Here is a 23,430-nt window from a genome sequence, read left to right as displayed (position 1 = left end):
CAAGATGAAGGTGACATCAAATCTCAAGATTGTTTTTACTGCTCACTCAACCAACGGGGACAACAGTCCCAGAAGAGCAACCCAACATCTCCTCACAGGCTTGGAGCACCTACTAGCGCAGAAACAACCCCCACCCAAGGAGATGGAGCTTGTGCCGCCTCCTTGGGCGATGCCATCACCTCTAAGTCACCAAGGATGCTACCACTCCAAAGGATAATACTGTGCTTTAATGTTTTGGAGAGGACGGGCTTTGATATGGTACAACAGCAGGCTGTACGTACTATACATATATACACACCGGTTGTAGTTAAAGCTTGTGTATTTGAACAATACTAATGTTCCAAAAAAAAATGCATCAAGTCTTACAACAACAACAAAAATGTGAACAAAATCCAAGGCCACAGGTATAGAGAGGTATGTTTTAAGGACTACAGGTCACGTGGAAATAAAAAACAGCAGTGGTGCAATGCGAACTTTATCCTGAATTAGAGATAAGTGGTTAAAACGCAACTTTTCATTACCTCCGGAGCAAGACAGCAATTTTACAGAGACTTAATTTCCAAACTAAAGCAAGCAAAGAGGAACAAATGTCCTAAGTGTGTGCCCCTTTGGTCCTCAAATTCCCCTGCCAGTCGCTGAGCTAAAAAGAGAAAGAGTTTTACTCGGAACTTCAGGCAAGAAAGATTTTAAGGCTTTTCAGCTGGATACACAGACCGAGCTGAGAAGTGGCAATATCTGCTCTCAATCATTTAAGGAAAACAAATGCCATAGAGTTAGTGTAGTTTATAAATGTGCAACACACAGCTTGTTTAGACCAGCAGACACTTTTATAGCACCTAACTCTACGGGATGTGGGACAGAGGATATTTTTCCAGTAATGAAGGTCATCAAGGTAAAATTAGTGTAATTAAACGCATGAGATTGTTGGTCTTGAAAGCTCTTTAGGCCCACTGGAAATTTGACCGGACATGATTTTCATTTCATTCCCAACACAGGTTGAAGGAAGAGACAGGAGAATGTTGGTGAGGTGGAGTTTGCCAGATCAGGAATTGCCTTTTAGCTTGGCGTAAGGAACATCTTGGATTCGGCAAAGCCGATAGGGCCGTGGGAACCTGCGTCGTGGGCATCCGACACCCTGGCTGACATTTCATTTTTTAAGTGTTGGCTCCCGCGCTTGAGTTTGAGAGGGGTGGTTTTCATTTGCGCTTCATGTTGTCCCAATTAAGAGTTACAAAACACCCATTAAAATTGTAACAAAGTATAAGAAGTTCAGCCAAATCCAGCCGACTGAAACTGTTTGTACCAATACTGCCACATACAGAGGTTGCCACATAGACAGAAAAATGCGTTTTAATTCGTTTTGATGGCCCTGGAAATGCTTTCCTCAATTGAAATTACAAAATAAGTTGTTGTCATTTCAGGTTACTTTGCCCTAAAATGCCCTGCCGTCAGGCAGGAGAGGTACAACGTGCTGCCTTCAGGATTTCAGTGCTCACCTTTGGTCCAACATTTATGAGATGCAAATCTTGAAATATTTGAATTGAAGCAAAATCTTGATTTTCCGATTAACAGACTAGATTTAGCTTCTCATTCTAACCCATGGAAACCCAAGAAGGAAAGCTCAAAATATAAATATCATTAAAAACATCTTTGGATATCTTAGCACTTTGCAGACAGACTCCGGGGTTTTTTTCCTCCCCCCTCATTAAAGTTTCCTTAAAAATAGTAAGAAGTTGACAGTTAAAGTGGTCAGATGTTCTGAGGCACAGAGAAAAAGGTGCATAAAACCCTTTATACTGAGATGAGACTGTGCCCCAAATAATTTAGAAGTTAATTCCCTGCATATTAAGAGGCTAGGAAAAATGTGGTTTGAATTTCTCAAACAAAAAAACCCCTCCACGTACACAAAAAAAGAGTAGGGTTAATACTAGCAAGAATATAAAACACCACCAGAGGTAACATCTCCAAGAGGTATAACACACATATCCAGATATTGAAACAGCCACTGCAGGACTTGTAATAAAATAGAGTCGGGAGATAATTCAGGACCATCCTTTTCAGCAGAGGTGCAGTATTTGCAGCAGAAGTGGTCCCATGAGGATCCATGGCCTTTCATTTCTTTCCTGTGCTGCTCCACGTTTATTCTAATAAACGTAACTGTTTCATAAATAGCCATTTCACTCCCACTTCTCTCCTAAGAGCAGTATATTCTGCATTGTAGAAACATTTCCAAACCCCTATTCGTCGCTTGTAATTCTGTGACATGCGCATCATTGGGGGGGTCCAGGAGAAACCTACCTCATTGTGACTTCTTTTTCCATTTGCCATCAGAAGTCTTTTACTGCACAAAGACTACGACAACAATTCACAACGATTTAGTTTAAAAGTGAGATGTAGGAACAAGTAAGAACAGACAGTGACACTGGACAGAACAATCTCCAGAGTGCATTTAGGGAATAAACACAGTTTCAGCTCCTGATGAGTGTCAAGAATTCTTCACGGGTCTTTGGATCTTCCCGGAATACCCCCAACATTGTGCTGGTTACTGTTTTACTGTTCATTTTCTGTACCCCACGCATTACCATACACATATGCCTAGAAGAAATGAGAGGGGAGTCAATAAATCAGCCATACCCAAAAGAAAGCAGTAACTAATCCCCCAAACAGAGATGTTTCTTACAGCATCATGTTAAATCCTGGGGAAGTGACAAAACCTCCGTATCCAGAATGGACAACTGTCAGCAGTACCTCAGCTGTCCTCTATGGAAAAGAAAATCAAATTCCCAGCCCCTAAGCGCTGCCTTCTCTGCTCAAATCCTAGGAAAATCCCACCTTTCCAAGGTGAATTCCAATCCCAGGGACATGCTTGTTGCTAGACCCAAGCTTTGCCCTACTTGGGGAAGTAGAAGGTGTGCTGAGGCAGAGCATGGACGCAGTGCAACTGGGAGAGCTGGCCATACTGTCAGTTGCCACATCCCTGCAGTGGATAAGGGGGGCCCCGCAGCCAAAGAGGCCCCACACAATGGGAATCGCACGCAGCCGGAATCCCACGCAGCCCGTACACCCCCAGGGAACAGCTCAGAGTAACTCACGTAGCTTCAATAACCACTCCGACTCCAGCGGGCTGTAAGGCTTCTGTGATGGCTATTGCAATTTGTTTGGTAAGGCGTTCCTGGACTGAAAGAACAACAGGGAGTTCAGAGGCAGCGTTAAATCTGACCAGCATCAACGTGCCGCCGCTATCTGCATGTAACACCACATCCTCACCTCCAAGCGTGCCTGTTCCCTACCACCGCCCCCCATACGCAAGCTCTGCTCTTCCTAAATAAATTTTATTAGTACCAAATCTTATGTTTCGTATCCTGGAACAGACCTTTTATTTGCCTGTTTATATTGGGAGTCATTTTGCATTACACCTTTGCAGGAACTGCATTACCGTGGTTTGTTATAACAGCTCTTGCATTTCCTATTATGCAGTTAGAAAAAAGAGAAGCAAGAAAATCTTTCTGTTTTTATTGCTGCGCTATTCGTTCCCTACACGCAATTTCTCTTTTTAAGGAAAGGAAACAGAGATAAGAAATGAGCAAATTCAGAGAGTCTATTGTCCTGCAAAGCTTTACTTCCTGCAGCTCTAACCATGAGGTGTCAGACTGGTCACTAAGAGTTCTGTCGCCAAGAACAGGCCAAATTTAACTGCAGGATGACGAGCCCAACCAAAGGCCTCAGATCCTGCAGCTTCCTCCCTTTCTCGGGGGCAGCAGGCAGGCAGGCCATAACGTGGCAGCTCTTGCTTCATCTCTTCGGACAAGAACTCCTGAACATCTCTCTTAAATTATCCCTAGGAGAGTCCTCCTCTGGCAGCATCCAACTCGTTTAGTTATTCCTGGCAGCTGTATCTTGTAGCTCATTTATTCTCTCAATCAGTTACTGCCTACATCTATTTTCACAGGCACATTTCACACACAGGGGCTAAGATGACAGATGAGAAACACCGGTTTGAGAACATAGTGGTTTTCTTCACACTAAAATTTGCACAGCTATAGCCTACCTACAATTCCCAGAACCCTGCCCTAGGTAGCAAAGGAGCACAAACAACAACATCAAAAAATAATCAGTTCTTTACCTTGTAATCTTCTACTGTATATTTCCACGATCCTAAAGGAGAAAGGAAAAAGACAATGTTATTCCTACCTGACCATTGTCTAACCTTCGCAATTAACTTGAGGCTATCAAACAAGACGACTGGCCTGATCCATGCCCTTCCTAGGAATCCATTGCTCAAGGACTTCCCTTAGCACATCACTGTGTTTAGTGACAGGTTCCCGCCCCCCCCCCGCCATCTACCACCCCAGAGACTATTTTAGGGGCAAATCTGCCACTTCTCCTTAGAGCTTCTTCGTTGGCTGTTACTTTTGAGTTACTTGTACCACCACCCACCTCTGTCACACAGTTGCAAGAGAATCCATGCCCAAAGGCTCCCTGAGAGCTAATCCTTGAGTTGAGGTCAGATTACCTCCTTTTGCTTCAATATAAACCTTGTTTTAAGAACAATTCCGACATTGGGATTCCCAGAAGGTTACTGAAATTCAGCAAGAGACGTTTCGGATTCTTGCATTCAACCACAAATTTAACTAAGAACAATGAGACAGAATTGTTTTTATTTAAAACAGATAATCTCCACCCACATATCACACCATCCCTTACATTTCAGGGCAGGGATCACCTTAGTGCCCCTCTTGAACATGACTTCAAATTTGAGCCATTTTTGGGGCAATGCAAGTGATACTACTGTCATTTATAACCACAGTACTAAACCCCACACATTTAAGAGAAGTGTTATAACTGCTCTGTAACTCATTTGGTTATTCACGGCAACCTCCAATGCTTAATTACACGTCAAGTGGCCACGTAAGGAAGTTGCTATAGAAAGCTCCAGTACTCATCTGGTCAGAGTAGACAAAAACCAGACGCCGTCTGGCAGCCTGAGGCATTAGTTACAAGAAACATTTCTGACAATGAGACTTGCCTGCTGTTCTGGAGAGAGAATTATGTGAAGAAACTCCCCTCCAGAAATGAAATGGTTGTGTTGTAGCTATTCTAAAGAAAGCCATGTAACATTTAGATCAAATATATGGACAGGAAACAAGCTGTTGCTTAGATATTTTCACATTGGTACTGCATATAAGAAGTCCTATAAGCATATTTATGTAAAAAACAGTTATTTGCATTAGCATTTTCAAGCCTAAGCTTAAAGTCCAAAGAAAGATGTTTGTTTACTGAATACAGGTCATCCACAACAACAGAAACTCACCACATTAGACTAATCCTATTACGAAAGATTAGGCCTAGAGTGCCAACGGCCTCACAAATCTTTGTTTGAACACTGGTTGCATTATATAGGGCACGAAAGGGAAGCACTATTTGGCCCACCAATCTCTTCGTGGTAAGCACTCAAAAGCAAGTGAGGACTGAGAACATTTTGTTACACAAGAATCTAATCTTTTCATTATTGCAGAATACGGGAATTTTACCCGAACTTGAAAAAAAGGCAAGATTTAAACTTTCAAGCCCAGCAGAGGATGCCTCACGCATGTTCACGTGTGTTTCCATGCTGAGAATAAATAGTAGGAAAATTGCACACTTCTAGCACTGTGTTGCCACTTGCATCGAAGACAGTTTTGAGCTCTTTTTTACATCTGCAATTCAGAGGTAACTGGAGACCAGAGCAAGCACAAACCAAGTGATGCACAATATTTCAAATGTGATCCTTAATCCTGCATTCAAGTCCTGCAGAAATGAAACCAAAGTGCTAAAGTCGGTCTCTTCAGGAAGGATGTGCGCCTTCAGAAATCCAACTCAAAAAAAAAAACAAACAACCCACCCTCACCACTTAAAAAGGTCCAGCCACAGGAGTGCCAGCCAACACACAACACAACTGCCACACAGACATCCCCAAGCGTCAGCAGCTACAGAAGGCAAAGTCTTTCGCCCAGCAACTGCGGTGCTGTCAGCTCTGAACCTCATCCTACAATTTCTGCAGTTGGGTACGGTCACAGAAAAACATGTAGGAAAAAAATTTAAATCTTGAATCCCCCTTTCCAGCCTTTTAGTCAGAGCAAAGTCCACTCCTATAAGCACTGCTAGGAGACAGGAAGATGCTCTCCCTGTAACACGAGGTTATGTTAACAAAGGTGTGACCTCCGAGGGCCCTTCCCACTCCAAACCGAATTCACTGTTGGGTAAGCAGAGCACAGAGCCCAGCTGACTGACTTTAAACCATTTCAGTGTCATATCCTACCCATTTCTTACCCGCTAAGAAAACCCAGCGAGCATAGAGATTTACAAGGCTAATTCTCATTAGTCTTACTGGAACTACAGCAAGATTAACAGACATACCAGGCAAAGCACAAGCAAAACCTATGTGGTCTTTTTGAATTACAGCCAATTTTTCAGATAGGTTTGTCAAAAGAGACCCTTCCACTCCAGCCCCCAATAATCTGCTTATTGAAAGGATCTACCAGCCCTGTTCTCACCAGAACTAGAAAGTGTCACTTTCGGTGCAACAACTAATCCAAGGGCACTTGCTGAGGAAAAAGCTATTTTACATAAACAAATGGATTCCTCAAGTGTATCATAATTGCTTTGTTTCTTAGGCTGAACCTTATCTATAAAAATCCACCCCACAGCTCTCTCAGCAGGTCTCGAGTGAAAGAAAGAAATGCCAAATTCATCTGAAGAGTCAGCTGACAGATTAAAGCTTTAGATTCGATTTCTCTCCAGAGAATGTGTTCATTTATGGTTTGGAAATTTGGGATTTTTGTTCTTATCGATCAATATACACACAAGTAGTAAATAGCTAGAGATCCCCCCTGGTTTTGGTGGCCTGCCTTAGAACATGACCAAATTCTCTACTCGTCTTGCTTCTGTGCTCCCTGCAGGCACCAGTGTTTTGGATGAACGTACAGAAACATTATGGCTCCATTACACTCGACCACGGTGTGAATTAAACACAGAGCTCTAAGACTCATCTGTCCTCTCCACAAAAAACATAATGCCGCGGATTGGTCTAAATCCAAATCCAGGACACGAAGCGGGCTGAGCTTTAGAGGGGGGCCAGATTAGAAAGATTAGCACAGTTAGCACAGCTTGGAATCCCTTTTACAAATTAGCATCACTTTCATTACGTTAACACTTACCTAGCAAGCTTGCTGAGGCCAAGTACTTGCTTGTTAGGAAGATAGCCAATATGTACCTAGGCAGAGGAGAACAAAGCATTAACAGAATCAAACCCACGCTTCCAAACGCACGTGAAACTCATGCAGAGAGAATGAGATGTGCGCTTGCCCCAGAACTAACTCTGGAACAGTCCAGAAGTCTTAGCATGTGGGAGGAACATGCCACCATGCAAGCCTGAAAAAATGTGGAGCTAACAGAGACTGTAAATGCCTGGTGAGGTCAGTGTCCTGGTGAAGAATAGGTAAGTTTTCTGAGGGGGAGAAAAATCACAGCTCCTCAAGAGTCAAGGCTTATGTTCCAAGTCTCAGGAATGCTACAGAGTTCTACTACACTTGGGTACAAAAAGCAGTCTATTGCTCAGCACAGCACTGTTCATCTAAAATAAACATGTTTTTCTTTCAAGACTTAAAATGGATTTAGGGAGAGAGAGAGACTGTGCTTCCAGTGGATGTTCTGATGGCAAGAATTACTTAGCCACCAAAATCAGGCTGCGCTTTCTGATTTATTAATTTTTTTCCTGCTTTGGTAATACCATGGATCACTCTATGATTAAGTCAACTTCCATCCTGCTTGAATATGGATGTGCTGAACATTCACACTGAACATGTAGTTGCAGTAAGGTGGAATAAGTTCTTGAGAAGTAAAAATACTGAGATACAAAGGCAGGGGGAAAGCCGTTTAGCTTCTTGTTCTCATAAAGCAAGAGAGGCTACTGAATTGAAGTGGGTTTACAGTTGTAAAGGATTATAAACCAGCACGTATGTCACTGTACCAGAGACTTGAAAAATTAGCCAAGATACAGTTAGGGAGTGTCAGTGTAGGATTCTGTCTCAGCGCTTTGCCTGGAGGCCCCATCTCAGAATCCTGTATCGCTGTACCTGCCATTAGAGGGACCACAGCGCACCTAATTACCTGGCTAACTCGCTCATTCCTATCACTTCTGTTGGGTAATCAACCCACTGACACCTGAAAAGACATGAGACATTTCAGACAGAGACATAACTTAGAAATAAGCATTGAATCCTGTTCCCCATAGAGTATTTTTTTGGCAAATTTCTTCATTTCATTTAAGATAGAACTGCAAATCCAAGACCTACTGGTCAGCATTTGCAGCCTGTTTGATGTACCCAACAGGAGAATGGTTAGTCTGAGAATATTTAGAGGCATACCAAGTCATTTAGTAGACCATTATACGAGCAGGACCAACTCGGTGTTTGCGAGATTTCTCCAAACCACACAGGCTAAACAGCTGGATGTAAAAAGAACGCATATATTGCCACAGAAGTAACGAAGAGAACACACAGAGTAAGTGTAACCAAGAATAACAGGCGAAATAGAAAGCTTGCACAGAAAAAAAGAAGTTACCTTTTTTTCCAGTACTAAATACTAACAGTAAGAAAAGAAAGCAGATGAAATTGAGTTGACCCAACTAAATAAACAACCAGTTTCTGTTTGGGTATTTTATTTTTGGGAGACAGTTTACTGTCTATATGTGGTACTGATTGAATTTTACAGAGAACAAAAGCACTTGCTACTCTCTGGCCTGTGAGCACTTTATGGTAAAGCATATGGATCAGAATAAGCTCCATCCTTCTCTGCTGATACGGGAGTGAAGGGGCTGAGATGTGCAGAAGGGGACCACCCGCTCCAAACTCTTCATCACCTTTACAGCGGTTAACTTGAGAACTGTTATTTTCCTTTTAAAGTTGCTGGCAAAATCACAATTTTAACACCCTCTGAAACACCAGCCCCTTTCATGGGAGTCCCAACCTAAGCTAGCCAATTTTGACCACCCCCTCCCTGCCTGAGCTTGCTTATTTAAGAAAGGGCTGCTAATTAGAAGTTTGTTTCGCTCACAGAGGGGTTCTTGAGATGAATGTACACCAGAGAGCTCTGAGCCAGAAGCTAAATCCATGACAGAGCCAGCGCACAGGGTGAGCTGGTTTAATATCAAGATGTCTGCCCTCAAGGCTTGCTGCTGCTTCACGAAGAAGAGCTTTGATATGAAATGTCAGAAACCATTAGATTATTTAGACTAGGAAAGGTTGAGCACTGTATTTGAGGAGCTTAAATCCAAATAAAACTCACATTAAGGAGGTCTTCCTTATTTGTATTCTAAAGATTAACTTCTAGAATCGTAGCCATAAGCAGTAAATACTTATAGCTTTATAAGCTTTGTGGTTACAGCTACAAAGTCTTTTACATGTACTTTAGGTCTTATATCTATATTTCCACATTTGTTTCGTGAGGAAGAGTTACCTTTCCAACAAATGGAACGAGGTGATGCTCACACAATGAGAACATGTCTATGTCCTTCACAATTACCATCTCATCGTGGTCTTCGTCAAAGATGGCGTCATTCAGAACATCTGAAATCAAACATTTGTATTAAAAAAATAAATAAATGCACAAGCATGGAAAGTTCTTCTGGCCAGTACCTGAGAAAGAGCTATGCTCTTGCTACGGCCTATCAGAACTACAGATTTTAGGGTTAAGATATGGGAGAAAATAAGGAGTAACACCACAATTACGCTTTGGTTTGCATATCATCACACAACTGCCACAGTGTCTATGTCAGTCTGCCTACGTGCTACACCAGATGTCAGTCTACAGCGTTTTATTTAAATAATAGTTTGAGCCCAGGTTAGAAGGACCCCAGTCTTTGCAGAATTACCGGCTTCTTAGGAGCAATTAAGACTACAGCTGATAAAGCCAGCGCTGAGGAGGAGAACCTCTCAGAGTGGGCTTCCATCAGTGCTTCCACACACCACAAGCAAAGCTGAGCCTGAGGTCTGAGAGAAGCTAAGCCGTCACAGTGGTTGCTTCAAACACTTCAACACCGGCATCACTATCTTTAAGGTGACTTTTCACTCAAATCCTTTCATCCTTGAAGCACACCAGCTGCTCAGGCATACACAAAAAGTCAAAAAGGCAGATCTGTACCCATAAACTGGGGGGAGATTTGCTGTCCTGAACTGAAAGCAGGCACACATGTCCATATGCACACTCCGGCCTCATTCTGCACCTCAGAGTTAACCAAGAATTAAGGTGGAGAAAACCATAAAGATAAAAGGAAGAAGAGATAGCTCCGTAGGAAAAGGAACATACAACGTGACACTTTGCCGGTCTCAGAGCTCAGGAGAATAGATCCCCAGTCGATTTTCCAGATTTAGCAGTCCCCTGACAAGTCCTCAGGCCATCCTGACACAGGTTACAGCTGATCACAGAGATTGCAGGCAGCTGGACCATGCTGGGAGAGGTTAAAAGTAGACCACTCTCAAATTAAGAGACAGAGCCTTTTGATGGACAAGAGAGAAAAGCTGTATGAAAGCGAGAGATTACATATATAGAGAGAAGAGCGAGACAGAACTAGCTGTACAGAAGGGCTGATAATCAGAACAAGAAACTCTGCAAACAAGTCAGCCTGAAGCCACGCTGACGACTTGGAGTTACTTCCAGGAAGCAGAGTCACATACACCATGGCCAGAAGGAGAAGCAGGGTGCTCAGGGACTGCCCTGCTTCACCCACGCTGGAGCTTAGCACCTGGGGTGGCGATTACACAAATCTAATAGTTGTGTCTGCTCTACTTGCCTTTATGCCTTCCCCTGACACGCACGTACACCTTAATGGCCACCATCTGTTGCCGATAGCGTATCATCATCATGGAGCATTTTAATTTCCTGCTTGCTATCAGCACTACACAGGTAACCCTGGAAACTGGGCGCAGGATGTTCTGCCTGCGACGCACGTTCTTTTGCTGAGGAGGGCTAGCAACCTGCAAGACAGCGAGGCTGAACCCCAGAAGGCTTTTGATCGGGTCAGAAAGTGGGAGTAGGGGGCACAAAAGGGGTCAGGAAACAACCTCATAAAAGGTACATAATTTTGTTCTTCAAATTCTGGAGTCTAGTTTACTCCAAACACTGCTGGGGAGGATTTTGGTTACAGGGGGAGCCCCATGCAGTTGTATAACTATGAATTCAGCTGGGAATAGCCAGAATCTGGAATGGAGCAGGATGAGAGGAGAGGGAAGGGGAGACAGAGGAGCCGCCGGGGTTCTTGGCTCCCTCCCGCAGCACTGGGCAGACGTGCCATTTCTACAGCAGAAAGGCAAACAGCGGTTTCACAAAACCTGCTGCTACGCCCGGCATTATTAAAACCAAAATCCAAACAGACCCACGAAGCATCTCCAGAGTGACTGCTGCTGTTATTAGACCACCAGCTTGGCTCACACCAGCCTCGCCAGGAGCGTGTCGGAGCCCGATGTTAGATAGGGATTTACGTCACTGTACTTGCGAAGCAGACTGTCGAGAACAATCAAAACCAGCCACGTTCTCATTAAGGCACGGTAACGTGTGACGTAGCGTAAAGGCCAAAGCCTCAAAAGAAGGTACTTCAACTGTGAAGTCTCATATATGTCTATGTACATGCATCTACACACTTATTGATGTATAAAATATATATGAATAGATCCTTCCAAGCTTCATCTAAGGAACCTAAGTCTATTACTGGAATGTTATATCAGGGAGACAGCTGTTAGCTTTAAAATAAAGCTGGGGCGGGGGGGCAGAAAAAAAGGTTAAGTGACTTGTGAAGTACCACACAGGCAACTTGAGGAACAAAATGCATCCCTCCCACGGCTAAAGCAATCAAAGGGGAACACAAAGGTCATCCATCCTTCCTGCATATCCCCTCTTAGGCTACAGCCCAGAGCCACAGCCGTTTCAGTGATGTGATGAGTGATGCCCCCTCTCAGCCAAGGGAGTTCGAGAGGTGTGTGAGCAAACAGATCTGTGCATCAAGAATACAACCCCAGAGCTCTGGGATGCTTCGCACTTCTCTTTTATACAGGGTCTTGCCAATTTTGCACCTCAGACTTATTTAATCATAGAATCATTCGGGTTGAAAGGGACCTTAAAGATCATCTGGTTCCAAGCCCCCTGTCACGGGCAGGGACACCTCTCACTACACCAGGTTGCTCAAAGCCCCGTCCAACCTGGTCTGCAGTTGTGAGGCTCTCCTGAAAATAAGCATAGCTTGAAGCGTCCTATCCCCCCCTCTCTGAAATCCAAGCCTTGTGTTGACAAGAGTTAGGTAAGAGTAGCTGCATCAAGATGCTGTGCTGTCCCACCGCAGCACTTGTTTTCAGTAATTACACTGGAGAGACTCATTTGGCAGAGACTCAAACGCTTTGTGTGGGGAGGCAATACCATTTTATTTAACTTTCTATGCCTTTTTTTTTTTTTTTTTAATAGTCATTCAATTTGCTACAGCATCAAACAGGGTCCTGACAAGCTCAGCCTGCAGCACGTGTTCAGGAGAACTTATCAGAGCTGAAAAAAACAGAAAGTGAAACAAGGCCTCAGATTAATGAGGCCAGAAGCAAAACTGGGGAAAAAAAAAAATTATACCTCTCTCCCTGTTCTTTCTGCCTGCTAAGGCACACTGTCTCCTTCACTAGCTTGATTTTTGGTTTCCTCATTTGGAGGTCCCAAAACATTTACTCTTGCCACTCTGGCCAAGATCTAGAAGCTGTGTTGTCCTTCTCCAGATGGCATATCTCCCAGCTCTGAAATACCCACCCACCCTCCTTCCAGTGCAGCCGCATCTTTCCCATCCCTTCCCTCCTGTAGCACCGGGATCTTCAAAAGGAAAAGCGTAGAACTCCACCGGGCTTTCAGAGAGAACTAGGGCTAGAAGTAAACATTGCCAGCTTGGTTTCCTGACAAAGCAAGGCACCTGCAGCTCAGGTGGGCCCCTCAACAGGCTACTTTTCCTTAATACAAAAATAAAATTCTTCCTCTCAAATGAATTAACACTTTTATGCCCTCCGAGTACCACCTACATAATCATGCACATCAGTAGGACAGGACGAGCATCTCCTCTGATAGCAAGAAGATAGACATGTTCATACATCATCCCTTGGCCTCCCAGAATCCTACCTCCCCTCGCTCTGCTTTTATAAGTCACAGCTGTGCTCAGGTGCTGCCACCAAGGTCTGTCTATAAGCCAAAGGAGACTGCAAATAACACCATTTTCATTCTCCACCAGCCCAGAAAAGCTAAGGGAATTTACTGCTTAAATCCTTAAGCCTATACACACCATGTTAACGAAAAAAAAAAAGTGAAGATTTGAATTAAAACATACAGGGAACAGGAACAAACATTTTATGTACAGCTGGGGCACTCTATAGATTATTCCAGCTGATTTTCCCTTCGGCCCAGAGTTCAAGTCCTGCTGTAGAAACTTCAGTGGACTGTTAAAACTGAACGGTCACTTTTGGTGCAAGTTAACTCCTGAAACAGAGCAGAATTAATTTTCCCCTTTATCTTCAAAAGGGGTTGATAAAAGCAAAAAAAAAAAAAAAAAATCAGAATTGGATGAAGACAGAATGAGAAAGACCTTTCAGGATTTTGCGTCAGAGCTAAGCAAAAAGACCTGTTGCTATAGAAACTATTTGCATGGCTTTAATGTGACACAGGAAAGCAAAAGCACCTCTGGCAAGTAAAGAAGCGAGAGCCCACCCAGCAGCTGGCTCGGTAGGTGAAGGGAATGAAGGATGGCAGCACTGCATCAGCTCCACGGTGCTTCAGGTGTCCCATGTTTTTACTGTGCCTGGGAGACAGAAGGCTGAAGTGATATAAGTTGTTCTCCTTGTGAAATAAAGTACTTCCCTGTGGTGCTAAGTTGCCTCACAGCTCCTCTTTGGAGAGAGTCAGAGAGGATTGTTCAGCATCAAGAGGATGAAGGCAGCCTCAGAGATTCCCTGACACTGTTCCCTGAGCTCATCCGTCATGGCAGAGACATGAGGTTCACGGTTCTCCTGATACCCATCACACAGCTCCAGGCTGTCCTCACTGACAGCCCCTATGCTCCCCATGGTGACCCCTAAGTCCCACAAGTTGCAGCAAGCAGCCGAGGCCATCATAGGAACAGGGAGAGAGATGTTCTATGAGGGTGGTGGGGCAAGTCACACCATACCAATGCTCATTCGCTTGAACAAACTAAAGGACAGGCTGAGGTCAGGTACCTTCTGCCCTCCTGGGAACACAGACTGAGTTACACCGAGACCAATGGCAGGAGACCTTGCATGTAAGACCAGGTTGTGGTTTGGAGGATACTCCAGAACAGCAGTGCCGTGACCCAGAGACCAAAGACTTCGTTAAGACCTTTGACTGTCTTTTTCAGGAAGAAGTTCCTCTTCATCTGAGGACAGATGTAAGTGACAGAGCAGAAGCCATGAGCTAACATAGAGAAACCAACTGACTACACTGTCAATTAAACCTGGAAGGAAACTGCTTTAAAAACCTTTCAGTTTCTTACTGGGTAAGCAGTAAGATGCAGAGTCAAAGATGAAATTTTGTATTTGTTCATGCAATGACACTACAGGATAACTGTACTTAGAGAAAGTATTCCAGACAAGAAACAAGAAAATTATTGCAGCCTTTCAGTATTAAAAAGGTACCAGGAATTTATTATGCATACGGAGAAGAGAATCAGGCTACAAAAAACACTCATTCATATAAAAAGAGTCTGTAATACTGCAGAAACTTAATGACTTCAGGTTGCTAAGAAAGGGGCGGGGGGGGGTGTCTGGGTATGCCACTTGCTTCAAGAAGTCCTGAAGAGCTATAGAAGAGACACAGCCTGAGATGCCACATTACTATCTAAAAAGGCAACAGAGTTCAAAAGCTGCAGAGAAAATTAAGTGAGCCCTATGTGGCTCCCTTGCCTTAACATACCTTCCTAACAGGAACCGAGAGAAACCTCAAGGCACAAAAGAATTTATAAGTTTATGACTAATATTTCAGATTTCAACACTGCCACACCAAAGGACTAGAAACAGACATTCAGCTTCAGAGAGGAACATTTACTTCAGAAGCAAAGCTTAATTCCTCAGTTACCAGAAGAGAGGTGAACCAGATGTGTAATTTGAGGCACATTTCATAGAAGCAAAGATGGAGGACAAGCATTACTGCGACTTGACTAATTCTGGCCATACTCTGTACAGATTTGTTTATTTTCCAATACAACACTTTCCACGTTGCAGCGAGAGACTCAAGTCTATTCATAAGAGATCGGTTATTGCAGACTCTCAGATGAAGCTAAGATTAGGTTCCAGAAGTTGTCCTCTGCCAGGAGGTTTATTAATATGAAGGAAAGCAGGGTTATGGAGATGCTCATTAAAATGTATCAGGATTTCAATAACCATTTCAATGTCTCATGTCATAGAAGGTGCCAAAAGTCACCCATTCGCACTTCTTTCTGAAATTGAAACAAAGGAAAATCAGAGAAGATGAAGCAACACTTTGGAAAAGCAACACGAAGAGACCAGAAGCTTTTAATAGTTAAGATCCACGAGGTTAAAATTCCCAACAAAACCCCAAACAAGTTTAGCAAATCTGGTATTACTTGAGCATTAATGGGCAGGGGAGCCCATCCTGGGAATTCCTAGTTCCCAGCAGAAGTTTCACCGCATTGAAACCAGTTTCAGCATGGAAGACTTCACTCATATAGGGGGGAGGGTTGAGGAAAGAAACCCCCAAGAACCTTCCTCTGAACAGCCCTGTCTCTCCCACCCTCCGGTTTACAAGAAACAAGCCATGACATACCACAATAATGCTGATGTTTAAGTTATTGACATCTATGAGTTACTGCATCTGTGAGAAGCGAGAGAACTAGCAGTACCTTGTTTCCAGGAAAGGATGAAGTAACTCACCAGCTCCTAGCAAAGGGCAAAGCTGCTGATCAAACAGCCTTGTTTGTTTAAGGCACTGCCTGTCTATTTTTACGCAGCGATGCTTTGCACCTCTCATCCACAGCAAGCCGAGTAGGCTTGGAAAAAAATTTATGAGCTTACACCATTGTTGTCATCTGTCAAAATACCAAATCCACACAGACAAGATGATGAAGAAAGAGAGTATTAAGGTTGCGTTTTTTCACCCTTCACCACAGGAAAAGCACATAAACTAATGAGAGAAGAAAAGCAACATACACACAGTTCAGCAGGTGTTAATCTATTATGAGACCTAACTAGTTATTTGCTTTAAAATAAAAGCTGCACAATAGAGTCACTCAGCTCCCAGGCAAATAAAGTATACCTGCAGCTTTTCAAACCACAGAGGTTCAGAAAGCAAAGTTATCCTCTCCCAGGATTTCTGATTTTCATTTCCCTATTAAACATGCTGAAAGGACAGCTGAACCTGCCAACACGCTTGAAAGCAAAGGTGCCTACCAGAGACGTCTTCCAGCTTTTATTCATGTAACAACTATCACCATTAGCAGCAACTCCACTGTCTAACGAGCTGCTATTTTGCTTAGGGTGCTTACATCCGACAAGTTAACTTCCTACCACAGATGCAGGCGGCTTGTTCGACCCTGTGCCTAATGTTTCCTACAGGATTACACAATCAGAACCAACTCCCTTACGATTTGTCTTTTGAAACTAGCATCACTGACACTCACCGTGTCTGTAACTTACCAGTTAGCTCTGCTTAGCAAGATCGATTCTGAAGTCCTCAGCTTGAGTTACAAGTCAGTACTGTCTGCAGTCTTGTATTTTCCATGTATTCACTCATTTACTGCACTTGGACATGTTTGTGCTTTGTGGTATTTATACAGTCTCACAGCCAGCACCTCCGAGTGTGACATTAAGCCTTTACTAAAGGAGGGGTAGATCTCTCAAGGTTTAGTCATTTTGTGTGGCTGGCAACTGAACCAACTATAAGAAAACTAAAGGCAGTCAGCTATCAACAGTCCAGTTCGCCTTTACTAACCAGGAGAACAGGTTACTGTTTTGTAATATAATTTACTCTCAGAAGTATGAAGCTGATAGATCTGACCCTGGAAAAGAAAACAGTTCTTGGGTGGTCATGCAGAAGAACTGCACAATACCGAGGAGTAAAACTTTGGGTATCATGTTTGCTCTGCCATCCTTACCAATACATCAAGAGATTAGTCTTGTGTACTTAGTCTCCACAGATGCCCAAGTGTGAACCACTAGCATATTTTAATCTGGTCCCCAGGTGGATTTTATTTGAAATCACTGGAGGCGCTCTTGCTCCTCCAATGAAAGTTTGATGACTACTACTATAGAGATGAGATCAACACACTTGAATATGTTTTGTCAAAGAAAGAGTGAAGCCTTTTCTAAAGCCAGGATTAATAGAGAAAAGACACAATCTAGAAAAAACAGCAAGAGCCAGATTTAGACATTTGGTGAATAAACTCTACTAATGGCTCTGAAATACAATAGTGACCAGCTGCAGAACACAGATAGCAAAGATGAATAAGAGGCAAAGCAGGAACACTCTTTCTCTGCGCTGTTGAAAACAAGCTGGGAAATACACACCCAGTGGAAGCTGGAAAGCAGAATCAGCTTCTCTGTTACTCCCATAAATCTGAATGGAGAGAAGGGACAGAATTTAGATGTAATCTTCCCTATACACTACAAATTTAAGCCATGGGAAGTATGAAAATACAAATACAACCAGGTGTCATGGAAGCAAAGTGACAACACCCAGAAAGGAGATCAAGTGTCAGCATATTTAACCGTGTCCCAAGTGTATTATGTTCTCAGACACATTGTAACCAAAAAGATCAAGGAAATAGTTTGTTTTTAAGGGTCAATTACCAATCAAGGCTCAAAAAGAAAAACAATATCCATTTGCTGATTGTTGAAACCACACATCAGCTCCGCAGCTTCCAAAAGCATTCCTTAGAACCAAAGGAACCGGGGTTCCTTAAACCAAATTCACGCCAGTTAGTTGTCTTCTCCTCCAACACCACCACAGAGGACAGACTGCTGCAGGTCAGGTGTGGCCACCATCCCTCACCGTACCAAAAAGCTCCCAGCAGCCCGACTGCACTTGAAGACGTTCGGTGACAATTAAGAGCAAGGCATCGCTCAAATCACTAACCTCTGGGAGCAGCGGGCAGCACTGAAGGCAGTCAGACAGCTCAGTTTTGTGACCACCCCCACGTTCTCACTTAGAGGAAGCAAGGCTCGAGTCAAGCACATTAAACACCGAAGATCTCCCGCGGTGTGCTTGCAACTTCACACTCTCCAGCCTTGACTATACTTCATAATTTGAGAATATATCTATTACATATTTTTTTGTGTTCCTGTATGGAAAATACAAATGCCATCAGAAATGACATGTTTTTTCTCCTGCCTACCCAAGGCAGATTCTCAAGCAGCCAAACTCATAAGGCTGACTTTAAAGCCTGTAGCTGTACTAGCATTTACTACTGTGGTTTGTCTTTGTCACTCTCTGCACAGTCTGGCAACATTTCCACACACTGGCAGGGGCTGTGAGCTCAGCTGGGGCCAGCTGCAGACAGCTGCCTGTTGCAACACACCTTGCTTCCACCCCTGTGTTTGTACAATCACCACCACAGAGCTTTTTACTTGACAAACCTTTTTATGAGGAGGTGGGACTTAGAGCTATTATAAAGGTCTCTCATCTTCTGCCTATTGGGGGGGTAAATTTGAACACACTCCTCAACACACATCACACAAATCACTGCTTTAACCTCTGCCTATCCAGAGTTCCACTTAAGGAGCTGAATAAGCTGCAAAATAAACCTGAAAAAAAAAAAAAAAACCCCACAATCAAGAAGTCAGGGCTGCTTTTTGTTGGAATTTGAGGTTTTGAGGGTAGCTTTTTTTGTTTGGGTTTTTTTGTGTTTGTTTGTTTTGTTTTTTGTTTTTTATTTTATTTTACAAGCCAGTTCCTGGTGGTGTTCACAGTCTGGCTATTGTATTAGTACAACCAAGTGAACAGCCCATCAGGATGCTGCAGCAGAGACAAATAGCTGGAGCTGCAGTCCCACAGCCAGCCTTGTTCCCAAAGGTTTTTTAGTTGTTGGCTTTAAGTTTCATGATGCATTTAAAATTCTCCCAAGCGGAAGTTACTTCCGTATCAACTCTCCCAGCCAACTCATCCACTAGTCATTTTGCTACCTGCTGTGGACTTGTCCTTCAGCTACAGCTCTTTCTTCTGTTTGGCTAGTAAGAGTGGGAAGACTGAAAGCCGGGCATTGTGTAAGAAGAGGTGAGTAGGTGGAAAGCAAAAGTATTCCCCACCTGACACAGGAAGGGATGTTAAGATCAAAGCTTCATTTTATTTCCTAGAAAGAAAAGAAAAAAAGCAGTCCAAGAGTACAACACCTAGCAGTGACACTTTCTGCTCTTGGATATAACACAGCTCTCTCCCAGGTACAGATATTCAGGGGAGGGGACTATCCAGAACCACTCTGCTTAATGAAATTTATGTGAGAGGCTGGGACAGACTATTTGGGTTAAGAGAGGACTTAAGATGGGCAGCAACCTCATCCAGGTTCAGTACAGAAATTCATGCTCAGAAACTGTCACTAAAAAATCCTTCTGCGGGAGACTGGCAGGGTGACTGAGAGACCTCCCGTGTTTTACAGCAGTAAAGAGGCACAGGCAATCCCTAAATAAGGAAAGTTATTCCCAGTAGGTAAAGGATTATTCTGCGAGACCATACAAAACCTTATCTCAAACGCACTGTACAGCAGGACTAAAGGAAGAGGGGAAAGAGGATGGCCACTGCAGCCCAGAGCCTATTTCCAGATATGAACCTGAAAACCTGGTTTGGTCAGAAAGGCAAACCAAAGATCAAGGCAGAAATGCTGTTCCTGGGGGAAGCCTGGACAAGACATTGGCATGCGAGTATAAACTGGCCATGAGTAAGTTAATGCTGGAAGTCATACGCAATCTGATTTCAGAAGAGCCAACAGCTGAGAAGTGAAAAAGAAACTAAACACAGAAGCCAACCTTTAAGTAGAAGCACAGAGCACTTACAAAAAGCACTCTGACATGTTAGAAGCAGCTCCCCGACGCCACCCATCAGCACGGTTCAGCCTTTTCATTCAGCTGCCAACACCCTGGTGCAGTTCTAGGGCACTCAATACACCAGAGAGCAGAACACCATCAGCTCCTTCCTGATTCGCATTCAACGGTCCTTGCTGACAGCATTCACATCCCTTACGTGCTAACAGGAACTCGCCTTTTACTGTAAGAGGTAGCAGAAGGGGGAATTCCCAAGCCCTTTTTTACTGTTTGTATCGGATACAGTCCTTAGTGGAAAGGCTGAGGAGAGGAAAACTGATGTAAAAATTAAGTTTTCAAGAAGGATTTACCCTGCACTGGAACCAAGACACAACTTTAGAGTGTGTCTGGTGATGAGGAGAACAAATCCCACCCAGTTCCTCTCCACCTGCCCTCAGGGAGGGCCCACAGCCATCCCCTTCCCATCCAGGGAAGGGATGTGAACCCAGGGTAACCCTCTACACCCGCATTTGCTGCTGGGACCCTGAGACAGGGCAGAGATCTCCCCAACCTCCTCTTTTTTCCTTACCTCACTTGCTTGAATTTCATTCTCACCTTTCAAAAACCTTATAAAAGCATCAGCAGAATGGGACCTTTTCTGATAAAATTCAAGCCGCTTATGTCTGCTAATAGAAACAGATGTTCCCACCCTTTCTGAACACAGCCTAGCTCGGCTGGGGATGGAGGAAGGTACGATCAACAAGTCTCTACGGCAGAGCTTTGAAAAGTTTACAGCAGAAGAAGGAAAGGAAAAGCACTTGCTCTGTTCGCAGAAGTTTATGACAGAATGTGAACTCTAACAGTTTAAAAAAAAAATAAACTGGGGGAAGGAGGGAAGAGAGACACCCTAAGGTCCAGGTGTTTCTGGCATGTAGTGCCGGTGACTCGCTGGCAAGGGGCATCGGAGGGAGGGTATGGTGGCAGGGCAGCGGCAAAGCCCATTTTAGGTTTGGTGGTGGAGTCTCCGTCTCTGGAGACATTCAAAACCCGCCTGGACACGTTCCTGGGACCTGCTCTGGCAGGGGGGTTGGACTAGATGATCTCCAGAGGTCCCTTCCAACCCCAGACCGTTCTGTGATTCTGTGATTTTAAGAAATAAAGCGAGAACCGCGGCTGGTGTCAAAGGCTCCAGCTCCAGCACCCCCGTCCCGCCCCTCTCCCCGGGGTGACGGCCGCCCTGCCGGCCCGGGGGGAGCGCTCCCTACCCGAGATGGTCTCCTGGTAGCCCTTGGTGAAGAACTGCATGGCGGTGGCCGCCCTCCAGGGCGTCTTCAGCAGCCCCTGCCGCTCGGGGTCCTCGCCCAGCGAGCGCAGGATGGTGGTGTAAGCCGCGGCCAGGCTGGGCAGGCTCAGCTCGTTGTCCTCCTCGCTGCGGGGCCGCTCGCCCCGCCAGCCCTCCCCGCTGCCGCCGCCGCCGCCGCCGGGGGAAACGCGGGGCTTCTCGGTGCCCGCTGACTGGGAGGCGGAGGGAGGCGGCCTCTCCTGCCGCGCGTACCCGTTACAGCTCCGAGCCGCCTCCATGGGCCCCGGTAGGGCCCGGCCGGCCCGACGCCGAGCGGGCAGCGCGGTGCGGCGGGGTCCGCCGCCGCCTCAGCCCGTCGCCCTCAGCGCCCCCGCCCGCCCTCAGCCCGCCGCCGCCTCAGCGCTGCCACCCGCCGCCTCAGCCGCCCGCTTTATACCGCCCGCGCCGCCGCCATTGGCCGCCGCCGCCGCTACGTCACCCGCGGGGTCGCGAGCCGGCCGGTCTCAGTCCGCCTGGGCCATGGCGGGTCCCTTCCGTCCCCGTCTTCCCTTCGTCCGCTCGGACCGACCCAGCTGGGGCCCTTCCCGGGGAGTGAGGCCGGAGCATCCCACTGGGGAGCTTCCCGGTGCTGCTGGAACATCAACATGACCCTGCTGGGGCGCTTTGGGTCACCGGCGGCGGGATGGAAAGGTCCCACGCATGGATTTATCCTTCGTGATGATCCCTGGCACTTCATAGAATCATGGAATGGTTTGGGTTGGAAGGGATCTGAAAGATCATCTCGTTCCAGCCCCCCTGCCCTGGGCAGGGACACCTCCCACCAGACCAGGTTGCTCAAATCCCCGTCCAACCTGGCCTCGAACTCCTCCAGGGATGGGGCAGCCACAGCTTCTCTGGGCAACCTGGGCCAGGGTCTCACCACCCTCACAGTCAAGAATTTCTTCCTAATATCTCACCTAAATCTCCCCTCTTTCAGTTTAAGACTGCTACCCCTCGTCCCATCACTTCACAGAATCCCACAGTGGCAGGGGTTGGAAGGGACCTCTGGAGATCATCTAGTCCAACCCCACTGCCAAAGCAGGTCCACCCAGAGCAGGTTGCACAGAAACGTGTCCAGGTGGGTTTTGAATGCCTCCAGAGAAGGAGACTCCACCACCTCTCTGGGCAGCCTGTTCCAGGGCTCTGCCACCCTCAAAGTCAAGAAGTTCCTCCTCATGTTTAGATGGAACTTTTTATGTTCAAGTTTGTGCCCATTTCCTCTTGTCCTGTCACTGGCCACCACCGAGAAGAGCCTGGCCTCATCATCTTGCCACCCAGCCTTTAGATATTGATAAGCATTGATGAGATCAACTGGACCAAAATTGGTCCCTTCAAACCTACGTGCTCTCCAGACAATTTCCTGCTGTGGGAGTCATGTGCCCTGATGTTTTCATGTTCCCACCTGTGGCTGTGGAAACGTACCCCAGACCAAATATCTTGGAGGTTCCGTAGGGACCTGGCTGGGATGTCGCCCCTGCCGGTGGTCTGAGCATCCTCCACTTTTTGGGGCAAACGTGGGAGACGGAGCACAGCTCATCGTTGCCAACAGCCCTTTCTGAGTAGGGTTCAGATGCTGGTGAACAAATAAACGCAGGAGCAGGTGGTTTGGAAGGGAGGTTCCCTCCGGCCGAAGCTATTCTGGGATTTTATGAGTTAGGAACCGAGTCTCAAGGTTCAGCTGAGCGTAGGGTGTATGCTCCGTCACCCGTCACCCCAACCCTGAGAGAGGCAACTAATATTTTCTGGATTGCCACCAAAATGAGCGGCCGAGATGCTCAGGGACGCAGCAAAACCCTCTCTCTTTTCACACCCGATCTGTCCTTAAGGCAGCAGGGACAAATTCTGCCCCCCCCAGTTTGTGCTGAGGAAATGGTAAATTGCTGGGGGGGTGGTGGAGATAAGGACGGGAAGGAGCTGTGGGAGGGACAGGGTGCGGAGAATGACTCACTGGCTTTCCTCCCTCTCCTCCTGGCACAAGAGCTGCATTTAACCAAGAAAAGTGAAAAAAAAAAGGAAAAAAAAAAACAAACCACCAAGGAAAAAAAAAAAACCCCAAAA

General features: G+C 45.4%; 1 protein-coding gene across 1 annotated transcript; it reads right to left on the bottom strand.

The window, feature by feature from the left end:
• Positions 1–303: 303 nt before the first annotated feature.
• Positions 304–21,611, bottom strand: GCH1 (GTP cyclohydrolase 1). The gene is made up of 6 exons (XM_074149653.1): positions 21,296–21,611; positions 9,496–9,605; positions 7,197–7,252; positions 4,124–4,155; positions 3,093–3,177; positions 304–2,595 (listed from the first exon to the last, which is right to left on the bottom strand). The coding sequence occupies exons 1-6, from the start codon at positions 21,609–21,611 to the stop codon at positions 2,469–2,471; spliced, it is 726 nt and encodes a 241-aa protein (XP_074005754.1). The 3' UTR covers positions 304–2,468.
• Positions 21,612–23,430: the final 1,819 nt, after the last annotated feature.

This window comes from Numenius arquata, chromosome 6 (assembly GCF_964106895.1).
Source record: "Numenius arquata chromosome 6, bNumArq3.hap1.1, whole genome shotgun sequence".
NCBI classification, from domain to species: Eukaryota; Metazoa; Chordata; class Aves; order Charadriiformes; family Scolopacidae; genus Numenius; species Numenius arquata.
The sequence above is the reverse complement of the archived record's forward strand: the minus strand, read 5'-3'. Positions and strand labels throughout refer to the sequence as shown.

Bases quoted from the DNA above. Each gene is read 5' to 3' on its own strand.
- GCH1 (XM_074149653.1), bottom strand. From the start codon at position 21,611: ATGGAGGCGGCTCGGAGCTGTAACGGGTACGCGCGGCAGGAGAGGCCG. The intron at 4,156-7,196 runs GTAAGTGTTAAC...TTTCTCCTTTAG, and splicing joins GGCCTCAGCAAGCTTGCTAG to GATCGTGGAAATATACAGTA. The intron at 2,596-3,092 runs GTGAGTTACTCT...CATTTCTTCTAG, and splicing joins GGAGTGGTTATTGAAGCTAC to GCATATGTGTATGGTAATGC.